General features: G+C 39.8%; 1 protein-coding gene across 3 annotated transcripts in view; it reads left to right on the top strand.

Annotated features, from left to right (window-relative positions):
• The window catches only part of fibcd1b (fibrinogen C domain containing 1b), a 147,239-nt gene extending 129,218 nt beyond the window's left edge, over positions 1-18,021 (top strand). For all 3 annotated transcript variants that reach the window (XM_014972861.2, XM_014972847.2, XM_014972856.2), the window contains 2 exons: positions 9,774-9,953; positions 13,207-18,021. In XM_014972861.2, the coding sequence (XP_014828347.1) occupies positions 9,774-9,953; positions 13,207-13,472 (446 nt within the window). In that variant the 3' untranslated portion in view covers positions 13,473-18,021. The remainder of the gene's footprint in view (positions 1-9,773; positions 9,954-13,206) is intronic.
• Positions 18,022-20,307: the final 2,286 nt, after the last annotated feature.

Genomic DNA, 20,307 nt, shown 5'->3' with positions numbered 1-20,307 from the left:
TGCACACAATCTTTTTTTATTGTTCTTTTTGGTTTTTTTCTGAATGTACCTTGTTCTCACAGCCCAGCAACAGTATATAATTTTAAACATTTTTTTTTTCTACCTCATCTGCACAATCTGTGTGATGGAAATTACAATGGTGGCGGAAATCAATTAAAATGTTTTAATCACGTTAATTGCAGAGTCTGTATAGAGTTAATCATGTTTTAATCAAAAACCAAGTATCAACAAACAAAGCATCTTTTTCAATTCAAAAACCCTTTTTGCCGCAGAGTTATTGAGTAAGTAGATATATGAACTCAACAACAAACATTTGTTTTTAATCTGCTGTTTAGGTTATTGAACCATCAAACTGGTGGAAAGTGCTATTTTACCCATTCAACTTTCAAGTGCTTCTGATCAGTCGTGGAGTTTCATAAAAAAAACATAATGCTTTTATAGAAATGTGGTCTGTGAAAGCATTACAATTGGGGGCGTCTGTAATTGCTGCAACACGTTTTGAATTTAGACGACATGGTCCTAAATTACAAACAAGGTAATTTTATGTTTAAAAATTAAAACTCTTATAGTCCTAGACCAGTTCCCAACCTTATCCCTGCTGAGGGAGAAAAAGCACACACACAAATGTATATAAATATTTTTTTCCATATATTAAAAGCTGCATCAAGCTTTTATAACAAGAAATGGTCACATATTATCCTTCCCTCGCATAGTGGCAACCCCCTTTTGGATAAGAAGGCAGCAGTGGCAATGTGCTGTAAACTGTGTGTTGTAAATACCAATGTTGGCCACTGGAGACTGTGAGGTGGGAGGAACGTGTTATTCAAACACATCTGTCATTCTGTCTCGGTAACCTTAAACAGAATGTGTCAAAATATCACAATGAATACACAAAATCTGCTCAGTTCTTCCTTTTGTGTTCAGCATGTTTTGCATGAAAAGACATTTTCCTATATGCCTTTGATGGGCCAGCAAGTGGTGATGTTGACATTTTAAAGGGAGATCCTGAGCACGGCGACAACGTATAAGCTAAATACACTCCCAGAACAATTGTAACTTGTTTCTTCTTTAACAAAGTTTAGGATTTCCTCTGCATCGTTAACTTCAGCTTACATTCTGATTTTATTTCACACGGAGATGTGGAAAGCAATTAAAAACCACACGAAATGCTCAATTCCAAGCAAATGTGCAAATCATCGGTTTCTGTCAACGTTTTAAATGATCAATAGATATCCAACATATGAGAAACATTATATATATATATATATATATATATATATATATATATATATATATATATATATATATATCCCCACTTTAATAAAAAATACCTTAAAAATACTTCTTTGTGCCAATTTATTTTTTTTCCGTGGATAAGAGTTGTAAGGAGAGCATAAAATCACAGTTGAGCAAAATGTGTGTGCTAGCTTCGATAAGGCCTTAGCAGGATGTGTTGGTTCAATATCTTACCGAGTACCCCAAGTGCTTTTGAGCTTTAGGTCAACAAGCTCAAAAGCTAAACTTTCTTCTAAGTTTTCTGCTATATAGTAGCTTCACACCATCACATTACTATCAGCAGGATTTACTTGTCAGCATATTGTTCCTTTGTCTTTAATCCTGCTAGTTTTACAGCAAATATTACAAGATGCAAACTTTCCTCATTTTTCACCAACTGTATATATTTTTTTTACAAATATATGAACTCAGGTTATCTTTGTTTGATGGTCTGAAACATTGAGAATAAAGCAAAATGAAGAGAAATGCGTTAATAAACCAGGGCTTGATGGATTATAACTTCAAGCTCCTAGTGTTTTTAAAGGTGATCAAAGTTACAAATATGTTCACATCTGTATTCATAGTTTTATCAGGAAACTATAACCGCAGGACAAAAATGCAACACTATAAAACAAACTAAAAAAATAAAAAAAATGAAAAGAACAAACTGAGTAGTAATAAAGTTTGGCCAGATTTAAAGCAGAGTATGGTTATAAAATATTATCCCAAGCTTAAATATCTCACAGAGCATTATTCATGATCTAAAAATGGAAAGAGAGCGGCGCAGCTGCGCGAACCAAGGCTCAAGACGTGCATATGTGATGGATCGACACACTGCAGAAAATATAATCAAACTGAAGTTCCACGTTGACAATTTTCAGACATTTTCCAGTTGAAAAACAATGTCTCCTTTCTCTTCCACTTCACAATTATGCACTTTTGTTGATATATCGATCACAGTTCTTGCAAAAATACTGAAAATAATGGTTTTAAAGTGACAGGATTACGAAAAAGTTCAGGATACTGGAACATTTTACCCAGATTTATCATTAAAACCTCATGTGAACTCGAAGTGAAACGTGTCACAGTTGCAAACAGACGTGCCTGTGTCGGGTGTGTGACTGTCGATCACAACAGATGCCTTTTCGCCTTTGTCCCAACCAAATGTCACATTTGGCTCAGAGTTCAGCACACACCTGCCTGTGTTTTTCTCCCCGCATTCTTATCTTTCGGTGAGGAGAGCCGGCGATTGCAAGTCTTTTGTATTCCCCAAGAGGAAGCTCTTCAGCAGACCCCCTCAATCAGGACGTGGAGGACACCCTCCGTCCTCTCCCCCCCAGTTGGTGAGGGCCACTGCAGCTGTCCTTGTGGCTGCATGGGAGCAGCCCCCTCGTCTCCTAACTCCCCCTTTATCGACAATCTCTGTGGAGTAAAAACAGCTTGACAGGAAGATTAAGCAGGAGTGGGGGGGGGCATGACAAACGAGGGAGGGGTTGGGTTACAGTAGTAAGGGATGGCGAGGAGGAGGAGATGGAAGAGCTCTGCTCCTTTTCTCCTCTAATGCTGGAACAGTCTCTGGAGCTGCCCCCCAGCAACAGAGGGAGAAAAGCATGATGAATAATTAACTTTGAGAAATGTCACAAATGGCAAAGAGGAGTGTAATATTTCCTCTGTTGGGTTTAGAGATCTGTTTTTCCTTTTTTTCTCTCTCATTCTTTCTCTTCATGCCCTGGAGTTTTGTCGAGGCTGTGAGCTCAGACCTCGGAACCGTCCAGTAAAAGCATCCGATACGTCACCCCCCACTCACACACTTTTTAAATAAAAGCAAATAAAACATTAATATTTGGACCTTTTAGCACTAAAGCATAGGCATCCCACGAAGATGTGTTTTTTTTTTTTTCCTTTCTTTCTTTTTCTTTATGAAGTCATTGATGCCAGTCTCATTAGCTGGAAAACTGCATTTAAAGTGCAGGAATCCCTGTTGGTAATGGTTTAATCAATGTCAGGAAGGCTTGCACTGTGTTTCCCCTCTCCGTCTCGAAGCAAGCGTGCCCCCTCGGAACGAATAAAAGATCAAAATAACAAATTACTCTCTTCAAGTTCTAAACAGGCCAAGTTTGTCCTCTTTCCTCTCAACCTCAGAGCTGCGAAAATGAGTTATGGATTGCTGTGACCTAGTTTAAGGAGCTAATTGCGTATATATATCATTTGTTTTGCAATTTTTAATTTTTTTTTTTTCTAAATCTATATCCGAAGAGACCAATATCTCGGCTCCCGTGTGTAACGGTGCTCTGGTTTTGGTGTCGGTCTGCTTTTCACACGCAGCAGAGAGGACGCACTGCGTCCTCTGTCCATCCGATATTCATAATAATGATTATGATGAGGATAATTGTAGGATTTCAGATGAAGTGCTATTTTTAACAGCAGTGAAGACACAGTAGCCTTTAGCTACTCGCTGTTGCAAGTACAAATGAAATTATAAAAATGAGATCCTTCAAAGTGCTAAGAAAAGGCATTCACCTCCTGAAAGATCTCCTCTGTTTCCATTGAGTGTTCCTGTTCATCAGATCGATCTTATTAAAGATAAATTTAGTAAAGTAGAAAGAAAAAGAAAAAAAAAGCTTTTAAATCATAATATGCGCAGTAAGGGCCATTATTCCCAAATGGAGAAAATGTGGAAGAGAGGTGAACCTTCTTAGGAGCGGCCTCTAAAATTACATCAACAGTGCATCAGTGACTCATCTCTGAACAACATCTAAAGTGATACAGGCCTTACTTCACCATGTGAAACTTCTGGGGGGATGTTTACCTGTGACACAAAAGAAACTGAGGTTTTCTAAGATCCACATTTGCCAAACAAAAACCCAAACATTTTGATGATCCCCGTTGCTTTTGGACAAACAATTCTGTGGGCTAACGAGGCAAAAACTGAGCTTTTTTTTTAATGTCGTTCTTCCATTTACATCTGTCGTGACCAACCGGATCCAGGAACATATTAGCAGCCAGACATGGTGGTGGCAGTGTGATGATGTGGGCTGCATTGTTTCTTTAGGACCTGAAATCACAAATTGTGCAGAAAACCTTCAAGTTTTCATGCATGGTTCAGAAACACTCGGACATCGCAGCTGGACGATTATCCAAGGCTCACCTCTCATTGGCTTGAAATGGGTGCAGACTTGAACCTTCCCTCCGTTTAATCCTGAAAACTGGATTAAAATTATTCTGCAAAGAGGAGTGAGCAGACATTCTTCCATAGGAAGATGGCCACCATCACCACCAAGGTGGCAAAACCAGTTGGGAATCTATTTTTGCGCATTGGGCCAGGTTTGTTTGGATGACTTTTTCTCTTAATTAACATTTAAATTTCTTTGAGAACTGTATTTTGTATTCACTGATCTTTTCTTTGTCGGTTAGATCTGAAAAATGTAAGGCTGATGAAACTCATAAAGAACTATAAAAGAAGGTAGCTATAAGAAGGAATACAACAACATTTTTGCTCATCACGTTGCAACCAGGTTAATGAGATTCCTTATCTGTAAATGCATTGATTCTTTAAAACGACTGCTGGTTGTGTTGTTTATCTTCCTTTCAGACGACGTTAATTACGCCTGCATTGTATGTTGGCAAAAGGCAGACATTCATCTTTACAACACAAAGGTCGGGACCTTAATGATGTACATAGTCGGACCCATTATGCTGCCAAGCACTCAGAAAAGCTGAAAAATGTAGATGGTGCTTGATTACTGTTTCAGTACACATCAAGGCAACAATGAATAATGTGAATAAGTACTACAGTACGCATCCTCACATTAGCAACTTCTTCACACTTTTCAGGAAATGATGGTGGTCAACGTTTCTTCTGACTTCCTGAAGGCTTTTTTTTTTTTTTTTTTTGTTTAGGTAATGGCTTTTTTTCTGTACAGACAGAGCTACCATGCAAAGTCAAAAATAACAGAGGTTCTTTATTACCACTTTAATACCATCCAGGTCAAGTGATTAACAAAGGAGTTTATTTTTTCAAAGACTCTTGTTCAAACTTCTGTCTTATCATAATTTAAAAGCAGTGAAGTATTGAAATACCAAATTAACTCGTCATATTCCATTTTAATGGTGTTCATTTTATGCATTGGTTTGATCTTTAATAAAACATAAAATAACAAAAGGAGCAAACTAAACAGATTTTTTTTAAAAATACACACTTTGAGAAATGTAACAATTCTGATTTTGTAAATTCATTTTGACTTTTTTTTTTGTCAAAATGGTCAAGATCATATAGGTGTTCATTTGTGACCTCAGATGTGTTGAAGATCCCAGCCTTAGTGACCATTGAAATACTGAGTTAAACTGATTAAATAAGCCTGAATTAAAGTCCAAAAAATGTAAGAATGACTCAATAGATTTGCAAAGTCGTGCCAAAGTAATCAAAGTATTGTCCCTGCTTTATTTCTTCATTAAATATGCCATCAAATTTAGTTTTCTAAAAGATGTTTTATATCTCATGGGATGTTTTGATTTTAGTATTTGAAACAACACATTTTTTCCAGTGTTTAACTTTTGACTGGGTCAGTTTGGATCTTTCTCAATTTATACTCACATTTTACTACTGACAGATGCTTTTTATATATATTATCCCCACCAAACTCCATACACAAGCTTTTATATTCGCATGTACAAAAGATTTTTATGTACATTTTCTCTTGGTGGTTCAGCACTTTCATGAATTATAAAGATTTTTAAAAAAAACATATAAAACTGAAATTGCCTGCACAATTTTGTTTCTGTTTATTGTACAGTGCTGTCATCCCAAATGTGATATGATTCATGGAACTGCATAATAGCTGAAAATCTTTTTTTATTATTATTATTACTATCATCATCATTAAGTCCTTTATTTTATTCCCTCCAAGTATAAATAAGAATCATTAAAGTAAAAATAAACATTTTAAACAGTTTTTCCCTCCTTCGGGAAGACGACGACCAATTATTTACCTCTTTGGTTTGTTTATTTTCAAACTGCAGGAATCATTGCTATGTATAATTTAAATTAGAGTCAAGTTTCTGGAAATTAATTATTGCTGTCAGATTTTTGTTTACCATTAATAATGCACTGTAGGCTGCGAACAATAAATCAACATAAACAACATGAAACTTGTCAGGAAAAATATATATATATAAGTGAAACATGACTACTCAGCTAAAAAAAAATGTATATTAATTTTACTGCGCTTTTAGTTAATGTTAAATCAGTGCAGAAAGAGAGCAACAGGGCGTCCCCTATGGAGCAATCAGCATGTTAATACTGCAGCAAAACACCTTAAAATCCTCCCTTGCATTGGAGCTCATTTCAGATACGCTAACAATAGCATTTAATTAGCGCACACTTACACCTGAGCATTAAGACTTTAAGCAGCAAAGTCTCTGTTGTTATTTCTCTCGTCTTCCTTTTTAATTATTCTGAATTGGCGTCTTGCTGCGATTCTCTGGGGCTTTAATTAGGAACTGAATTAAAGTTGTGTAAATACAGTTGGAACGCTGGAGAGTCTTTAAATAGAGCCGTGTTGCATCTGCAATTTCAGCTTCCCTTTTTTTCTGGAAGAGAAAACATTCAGAGTCTTTTGAAGTTTGTCAAATCGCTGCGGGCTTCTTCTCCCCGAGGTGATCCCGCAGATTGATACCGTTATTTTTCTCTCCAACGTCGTCTGCGACACAAAAAGCTATTTCTGTAAATGAGACTTTTATTTTTGTTTTTTTTTGTTTTGTTTTGTTTCTCTAAAGCTGTGTGAAAATGTGTAAAAAAAAAAAATTTGTTTGCACCCCTGCGTCTCTGCTTTCTCGCGCGTCGATATACTTTTACAAATAAAGGAACTCAGAAGCGTCACGCATAAACTCACCTGCCCGTGGATGTGTTTAACGCCTGATCCTCCTACTCCAATTGTCTGATTTGCTTTGAAAACCAAGAGCATGAGATTCGCCTCCCATTGGGCTGGATAAAATCCAAACTAAGTGCCTCGGCCCAGACTGCAGGCTTCTGCCTCGGAATAATAATGGGCTCTTTCAGATGTGTTTGTCATCAAATTAGCCCTCCACTTCAGACAAGGTGCTCTCAGAGAGCAGTTCTCGACAGTGATGGAATTCAAATTAGGCCGAGTCCGTTTGAGCGTTTTAAGCTTGAAACAAAAAAAGAGAGAGAGAGAGAATGAGTTTAATTTGCAGAGGTGATGTACGCAGTAGGAGGTAAAAAAAAAATCACAGCGTTCGGGTTCATTGCAGCACTTTCCGTCCCGCGTTCCAGCTGCTCTACAGCGATCTATGTCTAAAGTTGAAGCTTTCCAAGATTACGTGTGTGCTGTCAAGTCATTTTCTCCTGATCAAACGCTTATATTGAGCATTTCAAAAGTACAGTACAGCCAGACTCTTTAGCACATCCTGGAAACCTGATTCATTGTTAGTCTTCCTGCTTTGAATTTTTGTCTTCGAGACACCCAGGAGTTCTTCCTGCCTCTCTCTGCTTGACATGCTCTTCCTCTTTGATACCTTTGATCAACCCAGGAGGGGAAAAGTTGCCTTGAGAAGCACCATCACTCCAGCACAGCAGGGGGACACCTTGAGCAGGAGGGAGCGCGGAAGAAGGGATGGAAATTCCTGTTTTCTTCCCCTCTGGCACAGTCTGTCTTGCAAGAGTAATTGAAAGAGTAATTCTGGACTCAAAATAATTCACGTGAAAGTGATGGGTGTAAACAACTATTTTACCATGGGTAAAGTATCGGTGTACAGGTGCTGCGAAAAGATGTTTGGCCTTTGCAACGTTCGACTCTGGTACCAGTAAATGTTTCTAAACATCTTGATCCCAAAGATTTTTGAAAAACATAACTTCTCAGGGCTGATGGGACAAAAGTGAAGTCTTGTGTTTTGTTACACTTGGTTTAAAGTTAACACAGCATTTCAATATCAGATCATCATGCTGAAAGCAAAACACAGTGGTGATAGAGTGATGGTCTGGGGTCGAAATGTTGTTTCAAGAACTGAGAGATTTCCAGATTTTTATATAAATTACTAGAAAACACTGAATGTCCGGCAATCAGTTTCTATGATCTTATGCTCGAGAGCTCTCGGGTTATGAACAAGGACAATAATCTGAAGCATGTTAGCAAGTTCTCCTCTGAAAGCAAAAAAAGAAGAAAAATGATACTATGATGATTTTGGTATTGCCAAGTCAAAGTCTGGACTTCAGTTCATCCTAAAATAGCCTTAAAAGTGACTGAAGTCAAATAATCCTGCAAAGTTATGACAAATAGCACAAGCCTTTGATTGCCTTTTTTTTCTGTTAAATTAATATATTATTTAAGTATCGCATTCTGGATTGACTGAGCTTGTTTTTGAAGAGATGGCAGCACTGTTGCCTTGTTGCAAGTAGATCGTGAGTTTGACTCCTGGCCTCCTTGCTGAATGGACTTCACATATTCTCTCTCTGTGTGTGTCGGGTCTCTCTGGGTACTCCAGCTTCCTCCCACAGTCCACAAACTTGATTGTTAGGTCAATTTGTCTCTCTAAATTGCCCTTTGGTGTGCGTGCACCATTTTCTCCCATGACAACCGTGCACAGGAGCACTTTGTATTGCCTTGTTGCCTTGTGCTATAGAAATAAAATTACCTTTACCTGTGTGTCTGTGTGACCTCCCTAAGACCCAGTGACCGCTGGAGATAGCCACCAGCTTCCCTTCTGACCTGCGCAGACAAGTGGATGAATGGATGAATATTTTAGTGAGAATAATTCTACTTTCACATTGGGAGGATCGCTACTGAAGATACATGGCCGCTAATAAAATACTGAAGTCAGGAAGATCGATCATCTTGCTGCATTGTGTTGGATCGCAAAGTTGCACGAACGTGAACACACCGGCTATTCTTAAACAGATAGAATATTTATTTCAACTCTGTGAGGTGAGATCAGTGCTTATGTTGGGGGAAAAAAATTAAAAGGTATACAGAAATTAGCAACTGAGTATAATGGGGGGCTTTTTTATTATTATTATTTGTACATACTAAAACAAGCAAACACCAAAATGGGTTAAAATTGCAATTGAAATGGTTGAACCTTGAAGACATTTGTATAAACTACAGATTTCTCTGACAGAACATGTACTGAAGGAGTTAAACTTTAAACTCAGAGCCCATGCATCCCACTAAATGATGGATTTTGCTTAAAAAAAAAAAAAGTCTCCAGCTTCACTCCAAACAGCCGTGTGAGTGCATCACTTTTAAAAGAACTCCCTAATCTCATTTCCGAAAGAAACCCAACACATGCAGAGGAAGGCTCTAAATGGGCAAAAATATATATTTATCTTATTTCCAGAAAATGTATGGCGGTGAGACAGGGGGACTGAAATAGCTTCAGATTGTCTGTTGAGCACAAGCAGGATACTTTGTAATGGATTGTTTTTGTCTGGGTGTCGCTCCTTTTTTTGTTATTTATTTATTTTTTTCTTGTCTCCCCTGCAGGGCTGAAGCAGATCCATGCCCTGTCCATCCAGGGGAACTATGAGCTGCGCATCGACTTGGAGGACTTTGAAAATAGCACAGCGTACGCCCATTACGGCACCTTCGGTGTGGGTCTCTTCTCTGTGGACCCTGATGATGATGGATACCCTTTGACGGTTGGAGACTATTCTGGCAACGCAGGTATGCGTCTTACGTAGGCTCTCGTTTTCTTGCGAGATGTGCCGTGCTTTTGCTATGACAAGACTCTTCAGACTGAAATCTAGCTACTGCTAAAAACAGAAGCAGGGGACACCTACAACCGGCTCCTCCTCCATTCTCCCTTCAACTGTGATAGCAGTGCAGTATTTTTACAGCGCAGGAGGCGTGTCCACTGCTTAAGGAGTGCAGTTTGTTCCACACACACACACACACACACACACAGAAAGAGAGGGAGGGAGAGGTACAGAAAGTGGTGTTGTCTCTGCTCCCTAACCATCAGATCCAAGCCAGCTACCTGTCACCTTGATTAAATTACTGGCAATTAATTGCACAGCTTGACCTGCAGCGTAAACAAAAACCTGCCACTGAAATGAAGAAGCAATTTAAGGGTCCTGTGGGGAGCACCGCTTCGAGAACACTGAGAGAACGGGGACAAATATGAGAGACGCAGAAGGGAGGAGTCGGGTTGGAAGGAAAAGCCAGAGGAAGCAGGTGTACCGAGAGATGAGCTGGGCTAAATAAAAACCCGGATAGTTCTGTCGACAGTGCCTTGCAAGACTGTTAACAGAACACGTTTTATTGGGATTTTATCTAATGGATAGCTGTGAAGTGGAAGAAAACGATGCCTTGTTTTTTTTTGTTTTTTTTTTATTCTTTCCAAATAAAACTCTGAAAAGTTTGACCAGCATTTTTGTTCCGTCCAACTTCATGCTGAACTTAGCATAACATTCATAAACTTTACTGATTACCTGTATGATTCATCCAATATCTCGGATTTGATTCAAATATATATATACCTCTCCGTCTGAGATCATCAAATCAAAACATTTCAGTGGTCTTCCAAACTCGCGACCGTGGAATGCAATGCCCAATCCTTCCTGCAGAGTTCAGACTTTCAAATAGCAACTAGAGACATTCTCACTTCTAAAATAAGACTTTTCGCTAAACCTGAGCCGTTACGACATAAACGTTTGCTTGCTTGCTTCAGTATTCGCAAAAAGTCCCGTGTGAATGCAGTCCATCTATGCGATTTCAAGCTCCCCAGACACCATGTTGGCTTCCCTCCAGGTTTTGCTGCTATTCTTATTAGCACCATTTGCTGCTGCTGTCCTTCTCTCCGATCAGCCGACAGGTGTTCATTTGCACCGTGAGCAGCTGGATCGTAATGGGCATCAGAGGAGGCTGCCGGCCCCCTCAAACCACCAAGGTGACACCCGGTGCCTTGTAAATGAGCCTTTAAGTGCCACTGTTGTTTTTTTTCCTCCTCCTCCCTACGCCCTCTGGACATCAACCTGTTGTTGACACCACTGGGGGCCTTCCCATCTCCCCTTTGCTCCGTTCACTAAATATTTTCCTGCTAACGGCAAATCGGATGGGAAGACGCGAATACGAGGCGTGCCGTGAGGTTATTTTTCCGTCTGAGAGGGTTACCATAGTAATGCCAAATGGGGAGTGTGAGCGGGGCAGAGCAAGAGAGAGGGTGGAGGAGCTTCACAGCCCCAATCCGAGCAATTAAGTGCCGTTTGATGCCCTCTCTGGCTGCTGTTAGTGATCACCCGACGGCTGGTAAGAGCAGCCTTTCCTTCGGCTCACAGCTTTGTCCTTCTTTTCACTCTCTGGCCCCCGATGTGAAGTCAGCTTTGGAAATAAAGGGAAGAAAAGAGATGAACGGAGCAGCGTGGGGGGAGTTCATTGCACATTATGAGCTCTTTGAACATCCATTTGCGAAAAGAAATCAAGAAAATTCGGGCTTACTGCTGCATCTCTGAGGACGTTCCTCTCATTTTACTTGTAAGTCTTTAAAAGCAGGGGCTTTTCGGAGGCGGTTATCGGCGTTGAGAAATTGCCAGCGAGAAATCTTTATGTGGTGGGACGATGTTTCCAGCTCAGCAATTTGATTGTGGGGATCAGACTTAGCATCCAGACCATGATTAAGGGCACTTGGCTGTGCCGCATCCCTGCAGTGGTCTTACATCACTGTCATATTCACAATCGTGGGCTGGAGAAAAGCGGGCCCTCTCATTGATTATGCTTTTAAAGCTTTTTGTACCAGCAGAAGGGGGGGAAAAATGAAAGATGCCCTGAAGAATGAAATCAAGATATGACATTATGCCTCTGTTAAAACATTTACATCGAAAAATAAACATTAAAGCCTCTCCGAGTGCCACATATCCAGACGAATCCATCAAGCGTGTGTTATTAAAAGCCATAAAGGTCACATAAGAAAGTTTGATGAATTGGCTGCCAAGTGGCCTGACCTCCCGCTTCAGATAATGAGAAGAAAATATTCTTCAGAACAGTGGAGCTCTATTTTTATTTCTTTCATTCTGTTTACCCTAATGGGCAATTTATTATTTTTGCCTCTTTAAAATAACTGTGAATATATGCAATCAGAATAAGATCAAAGAAAATACACATCGTGTTTCCTAAGTAGGCATGAGCGCAGCTCCTCGCTAACTTCCCCACATTTAGTCACATCACAGCCCTAAACTTTATGTGATGCACCAACTCAAAGCTATGTATGATTGTAAAGTGAAAAAGAGTTAAGGTTAGGGTTGGGGTGGGTTTTTGTTAAATCACTATACAGTTCAAGTCAAATGGGTTATTTAGGGAACCAAAGAAAGGAAACTGGCCTCTTACTTTGGTCTCATTTACAAAACAAATCCCCAAATTGCCCAAAAATTGGAACCAAGTCCTCCGGAATAAGCAGGTGTGACAACACCTTGTATTATTGAAATTGACAAAAGTAAAATCAGTTAATGAGACCAAAATGTAGCATTTTACCCTACATGCAAAATGCTTCTTTGCTTTGGAAAGCCAGTCAGAGGTGGTAGGTAGTGGATATCTGTTATATACAGGATGACGCAAATAAAAATAAGAGTGTTTTTGAGGCATCCTATGGATTTGAAACTGGGATGGAGGTCACTCTTCCAGCACTGCATACAGCCACTTCAAAAATGGAAGAGTTTAGGCCAGTTTAAAACGGCCCAGTCAAAGCCCAGACCTGAATTTTAACAGCAATCTCTGGAAACACTTACAAGTTGCTTTTTATAGCTTGACCAAGCTACTTTTTTTTTTTTTTTTTTTGCGTAAAAACCTTCATCCTATTCCTTCCACTTTCCTTAATAAGGCCACTTTGCATTTGCACACCAAACAACATCTGAACAACTTGACGTTTGTGGCTCTAACTAACGTGACAAAACACCAACAATCAAAACCTTCTGCTTGTTTTCAGGCGACTCTCTTCTGAAGCACAACGGCATGAAGTTCACCACCAAAGACAAGGACAACGACCACTCTGAGAACAACTGCGCCTCGTTCTACCACGGCGCCTGGTGGTACCGAAACTGCCATACCTCCAACCTCAACGGCCAGTACCTGCGCGGCCAGCACACCTCCTACGCCGACGGCATCGAGTGGTCCTCCTGGACCGGCTGGCAGTACTCCCTCAAGTTCTCGGAGATGAAGATCCGTCCCACCCGTGACCCCGACAATAAATAAAACTCATACAAGAGGAAGAGGAGAAGACGAGATGCTTTCTGGATCATTCAGAAGAAATATATATATTAAAAAAAAATAAAATAAAATAAAAAAAACATGGTTTTTGACAGATTGAATTACGTGTCTTCACATTATTATTTAAGTTTAGTTGACTGCAGTTGGCTCCATAGCTTCCTCCTCATGTCTGTTACTGCCATGAAGTTTTCTTTACGGAAGATTCTAACCATGATGCCCGTAGTTTTGATACTTTACCTTATAAAACGGCAAAACCGAGCCCTGAGCCCACAATCTACTTTGCTCTTTCCTCAGTCTAGAGATGTGGTCCAACCCCTCTGCAGCATCATCATACTCTCTTGACTTTGACCCCCAGCCCAAAACTTTAGGAGCTACGGTTGGAGAGAGTTCAATCACATAGAGCGGAACAAGACCAGCCCCTTCCCAAAACGCCAGGCGAGGCGGAAGATGCACATTCTTGGGTTTCATCTGCGTGAAGGGAAAGCTCACCGGTGCACTTTGATACATTTACATCCCTTATCTGTGTGAATGAGGCCCAGCAGGGTGGTGGCAATGAGAGCGCTTCCTCAAATAATGAGGAGAGGGGGGGAAAAGACAGAGAAGAGGAGGAAACGAGCTCACAGGAGTTAAATTGGCTGAAGGAAAAGGGGGACGGAGTGCATCAAAGGGGACGAAAGGCAAGCGAGAGGAGCACGAGGAGGCGCAAAAGGAATGAAAAACGAGCACAGACAAAGAAAAGAGACGACGGAGGATCTCGTTCGTCTGACGTGGGCCATTAGGGAGCATATTGGGCACTTTGTCTGATCTGCCTGCCAGCTGAGTACCGGCCAACCGAGGCAACATCGCAGATGGAAACACAGCACTTTTTGTGTGCGTACGTGTGTTTGCGCGGGTGATCGTGTGTGTGTGTGCACATCTCTGGCTGAAAGACAAACAGACAAAGCTCTCTCTAAGACTCCGTTTCCTGTCAGGAAGTCAGAAGAGTGACTTGACTGAGCACATTGTAAAGCACATGCATGGCTGGCGCACCTTCGCTCCGTCCACATACGTGTCCGAATTAAGAGAGGAAAGGTCGCGTCAGATCGGGTTTATAAAGAAATGGAACGATTCCCACTTTCCCAACTCATCAGACTGCCCTCTCGTTTTCAGGTGTTCAGTATGAGATTTTTTTTTTCCAAATGTATTTTGCGCACGTAGCTCGTTTTCTGCCGTCATGCAAATGTAGAAAAGAAATAGATTATCAAAGGGGAGAAAAATCTCTTAATATTGTCTGTTTATTTTTTGCTTTTTTGTTGTTTTTTTCCTGAGTTCAAGTTCTGCAGTTTCTAGTGGCAAAACTCAAAATTGCCTCAAGCTAGAATGAAAAACAAGAGATGGGGAAAAAAAAATTACAAAGCCATCACATTGGTGAAAAAATTGTGCAATCGCTGCCCTGTATTTTTTTTTTTTATTATTTTAAGCACTGTCGATCCTTTTTTTTTTTTTTTTTGGATGATGTAAGAAAAGCTTTAAGATATCTGTAGATTCTACTGTACAGCGTGTATGACTTTCAGAGCATGTGAAACATTTCTTACTATGCGAAAACACGAGAGAGCACACGGACTTAAGAAAATCCACCTGTAACGAAGAAAAAACTTTTCCTACTCGTCCCTGTGGTCGGCGGTGGGGACTACTGATCTGAAGGTTGAGCACAAGGAAAGATGAGGGTTGTGATTATCCCTCAAGCACATGCTATTTTTTTCCCTCCTTCTTCTTCTTCTTCTTCTTCTTTTGTGAAAGAACAATGCAAAGGCACGTTTCAATATTTGGGAACATTAGCGGCCTCGCAGGACACCTGCGACCTTCTACTTTTCTGGATTCTCTTCCTTTGGACAGCAAGACTGGATTGCGTCTTTGAATGTGCGCCGAGTTTCATGTGTAGCACCAAGCAATGTTGCGTTTGAATACCTCTGACGCTGGACCAGCTGTGAGTGTCTCCGGACGTCGCCGTCACGCCGCGCCCCCGTGCTTTCTGTGGCAACATCGGCACGTAAAATGCTGCCCAGTCACGACTCAGTGGACAGCTGGCCCATTTCTTCTTCATCAAAAGCACAGACACTCATGTTATAAAAAAAAAAAGAAATATACTGAAAAGAAAAAAAAACTGTTATTATGGCACAGAGTTTGAGGACTGACTTTAAGTTTGTAAAATAAGGCATATAAAGAGAGGGAACTGGACTGCGAGTGTGAATGTATACAAATATTTGCGTGTGTGTGTGTGTGTGTGTGTGGATGTTTGTTTCTCTGCTTGACAGCATGTGTGTTTGTGTGCATCTGTTGTGTGTGTCTGTGTACACATGAACAAGAGCATCTAAATGAATTTGAATATCCTTGGAAAGTAAATTTTCTTTCAGTTGTACAATTTTGAAAGAAAAAAAAACTCTTATTTCATAGATTTAATAGCCACAGAGTGAGAAAATGGTGTTTGTGTAAATTTTGATAAAAATGGCTGAAGGCAAATGAAAACTACAATATTACATAAGACTAATAAGAATATTCATTTTTGAAAAAAATTTGGCCCTACTTAAAAGTATGCCTAGTCAATAAGTCAAAATATTATTGGAAAAGTATATTTCTGTAACTCGACCCACTAATTCGAAGACATTATATAGATTAATTAACACTTAAATGTTTTCATGTCTGTTTCAGTCAGTTATGCATTTTTTTTTCCTTTTTTATTTGACAGGCAATGAAAACACATTTGAGACCACAATATTACATTAGATCAATAAATGCATCCTTAAAAAATATTTTTCAAAAGGTTCTTAACTTTTAATTTGACAAATCTTATCAGAATGCATATTATTACTAAATATGATTGCATCTCCACTCAGGCCTCTTTTTGCATGAATTACTGCGTCAGTGCAGCAGGTCATGCTACTGATCATCCTGTTGAGGTTTTAAGCAAGCCAAGCTTCCTTTGATCTCAGCCTTTAACTTGTCTGCATTGTTGGCTTAGTGCGTCTTATCTTCCTCTTGGCGACACTCCATGAATTCAGATGAGTTTGCACAGTGATGCCATTGTAATTAAAGGAGCTGTCGGTCCGTTTGACAGTTTTAGCAGGCGGGTTAATCGGGTGTTGGTAACCGAACGCGAAAAGGATTAGAAAATGATTATGTGAAATTATTACCAACCAAAGGCCAGCAGCCAATTTAAAGAAAGGAGAGGGTTTGTTTACTTCTTTCTTCTCTATTTGAAGATTATTAGTGGTATGCTCAGAACAAATTGGTGCACTTTTTCCTTCCTCACAACTTTCTGTTAACACGACTGAATACAACTCTAATAACGGCCTGTTTAAAAATAAAAATAAAAAATGACCTTTTATGTCTTATGCTCCCTGTGGAGGATGTCCATGTCTGCTCAACAGCCTTTACCGTTATTGGGTAGGCAATAACATTATACATCATTTAAACAAAAGAAATTAAAAAGTTATTAGTCCTGTGTAATATTCCATTCCAATTGCCAAAATTAACAGAAATGTCTGACATTTCATCGAATCATTGAAATGTGTCCCTCTGTGTAATGAATCTATACGAGAGTTTCGCTTTCCAAATTGAATCTCTGAAACAAATCAACTTTTCAATTATCATTCCAATTCACCGCGTTGCACCTGTAAGGCACATGCTGTGGTTTACACATGCCGACGCGCGTGAGCCGGACCAGAGAGGAGAACGGGAGGCGGAGTGTGCGTCCCGGCGTGGAGCAACGTGACGCTTCTGTCCGACTAGCCTCCCTCTGCTGTTTGTGTCGATAACAGAGAGATTTACATTATTATATTGACCTATTAGTTATTGTGATTGTGAACACCACCTACTGGTTGCTGTGCTGAACTGCGCCTGTACCTCTGACCCGCCCCCCACCCCGTGAACCCGCGCCCCCGACACGTTGTGTATATGTTACTATGTTCCCCCTTATTTACATGTGCAGACAGCTATTATTTGCCACGCCCTGATCTGTTTTTGTTGTGCGAATGCCTTCACACAGTCACTTTCCCTCTCCGCTGGCTGCTGCTGCTGCTGCAGCTGCTGCAGCTGCTGCTGCTGCTGCTGCTGCTGCTGCTGCTGCAGCTGCTGCTGCTGCTGCAGCTTGCTGAGTCTCCAATGGAAGAGGAGATGAAAGGGTGAAATCAGAAGCTCCAATCAATCCAAGTTATCCTGCTCAGTGCAGAGCATCAATGCCCTCCCACTGGTGCCCAAATCTTCTATATTTCTTAGTGTGTTCCTACTTAATTGCCTTAGCCTCTGCTGCCAGCCCCACCCTCCTAAATTTTCTGGGGTTTTTTCCTCCCACCCTCCACTGCTGTGTTTTTCTCCCCGTTCCGTTGTCCAGGCCCCTTTCCCTCCATCCTCCGTTTCCTTCATTCCCAGCGCAGAACTAACTATGTTTTCTCTTTCTGTTATCTTTTTGGTGACGTAAAACAGATTGTTTTTGCTGAATCTTGATACTGTGTTTTAATGTTCTTGTCGACATTTAATAAACATTCACATTTTATAATTGGGGAACAGCATGTGTTTTCTTTTCAGTCTCTCTTCATGTCTGTGCCTATTTGAATGCATTTGGGGTTTATTTTGTTTGTTTTTTTAAACTAAGCTAGCTAGCACATCTAAATAAAAATATTTTTCAAATAAAAAAATCTTGATGGGAAATTTTGACATAATTAACTTCAACTGGGGTTAATTAACCTTGTCAAAACTTAAGAAGAATATCTCTGTAACCCTTAATTGTTCATCTGAACCATTAAAACTTTCCAATAATGTGCTTAGAACGTGTTTTTGTTTTGTTGATCTACCTGTGTGAGACCGTTATCAAGATTAATCTGTAGTTATTCAGGAGAAATGATTAACTTCCATTTAGTTATCTCTTAAATCATGTGCCACCGTAATAGCTCTATAAATCTAATTTCTCCCAGCTGGTGTGTAGCAGCGTTTTTCTACTTTTTTCTAAGCAAGATCTAAGGATTTTATCATAAAGTCATTGTAATTTAAAAAAAGGTAATCCTTTTTCATTTCTACGATGTATGAGTATAGCACAAAATAACAAATTATGTGATCTGTGGGTTCTAAAGTTATGTAAATCTTACTTTAAGTGTACAAAAATGCATAACTGAGGCCAAAATGTCCATGTTTATTTAAATAGATCACAGCAGAAATGGAGAAGCTGTGTTTGACAAAACAAAGTTCACTTTTGCTACTTGCTGATAAAGTAGATAGTCGGGTCCTCCTAACCAAACCAAATTCTGCTGATAATTTGATTATTTTCAACCTTGAGGATCTCCATTTAGTCAGGAGCTACGGCAAAATGCTGGACTAGAGAAAAAAAAGTTTTGTTTTTAACACAATATGCACAATATCTAATTCATAGCATTTTTAAAGAATATGGTCGTCCATCGGCGTTAGGACTTTAAAGCATAAAGCTTACAAATAATTTTGAGTTTGTCATACTGCCATGAGGAAGATTAACCAGATGAAAACATTTAATGGAAGCTTTTATCTTTATAACAGTGAAAACCATAAAATCACCCGTTGCAAAGCATCAAAACTGCAAACAAAGAGTTCTGGCTCTTATCCTATAGACCCGATTTAGTATCTTTAACATCAAGTCGGACAATTGGAAAACAAAATGCGTAAATTATGGATCGTTGAGGATTAAACACAGCATACCAGCTGTCTAGAATGGTGCTGAGAGGCTGATGATATTGCATGTGTTGGGTTCATAGACAAAGGATATGGGCATCTTGTTAGTCACAGTAAAAAAAAGTTTGGAGTAGTGGAAGGAAACGGTCTGGACATCGACTATCAGAACCACAAGACTTCTGGTCATATGCATAAGAGTAAAATACAGATTCTCTATTTTACTATTTTTATGCATGACAGTGTGCTCAGCATGTGAGACGGACGGACTGATGAAGTTATTGGTACCAGTGGCGCAACTGCACATTATTCAGGTGGATGCGAAGACATAAATCGCCCCCCCCCCCCCCGCCCCCCACCCCCCGAAGGAAGGAACGTCAACGTAGAAAACATACGCTCGCAGTCTTGGAGGCAAACTTAACTGTGTGACTCAGTTGGTATTGTGTTAGGTCAAATAAAACAGCTTTTATTAAATGCATCACACATAGAAATATAAGAAAATGCATCTAGTGACACGTAGAACCTCATTTATACAAATTTAACTCATTTCTCACTGAAACAAGCAGAATATTTTCCAAACCAAATTAGCTTCCACATAGACATACTTTGAAGCGTGTCCTACATAAACATATGTTTGTGTCCTAAATCAATATATTTTTGCTGTGAAAGTATAGGCACATGTGTAATAAATATGCATTAGTTTTCTGTTCAAGAAGGAATTTTTATATGTATGTTTTTTTCCTCCCCTTTTTCTCTTTTGCACCTGTGGCTACGGCGTTGGCAATGAATGACATAAACGAAATGCCATAATTCCACAGCTGTTTAGTTTTCAGTTCCAGCTTGACTGATTTTATTACTTTTACTGCCTCAGTTAACTCTATTTATTGCTTTTTGTGTGTTTTGTTTTTCAATCCTTCACCCTTTCTTCACTGATGCATTATATAGCGGCTTCGGAGGGCTATTCGGAGTAAAACTTCAAGCGTTCCTGTAATTATCTCTCTAAAAGTAAAATACGAGAAATATGATTAATGTGGCGGTGAACATCAGATCACCGCCACCAATGTTTGGCATCCCCTCAGCCGATAGCCCCTGCTGTCTTGAAAATCCTCCGCCACAATGTGACCCGTCATGGGTAACATTTTGAAGTCTG

This window comes from Poecilia mexicana, unplaced genomic scaffold, assembly GCF_051168715.1.
Source record: "Poecilia mexicana isolate PSO_F unplaced genomic scaffold, ASM5116871v1 scaffold_12, whole genome shotgun sequence".
NCBI classification, from domain to species: domain Eukaryota; kingdom Metazoa; phylum Chordata; class Actinopteri; order Cyprinodontiformes; family Poeciliidae; genus Poecilia; species Poecilia mexicana.
Note: the sequence above shows the minus strand (reverse complement) of the source record. Positions and strands in the feature narration are given on the sequence as shown.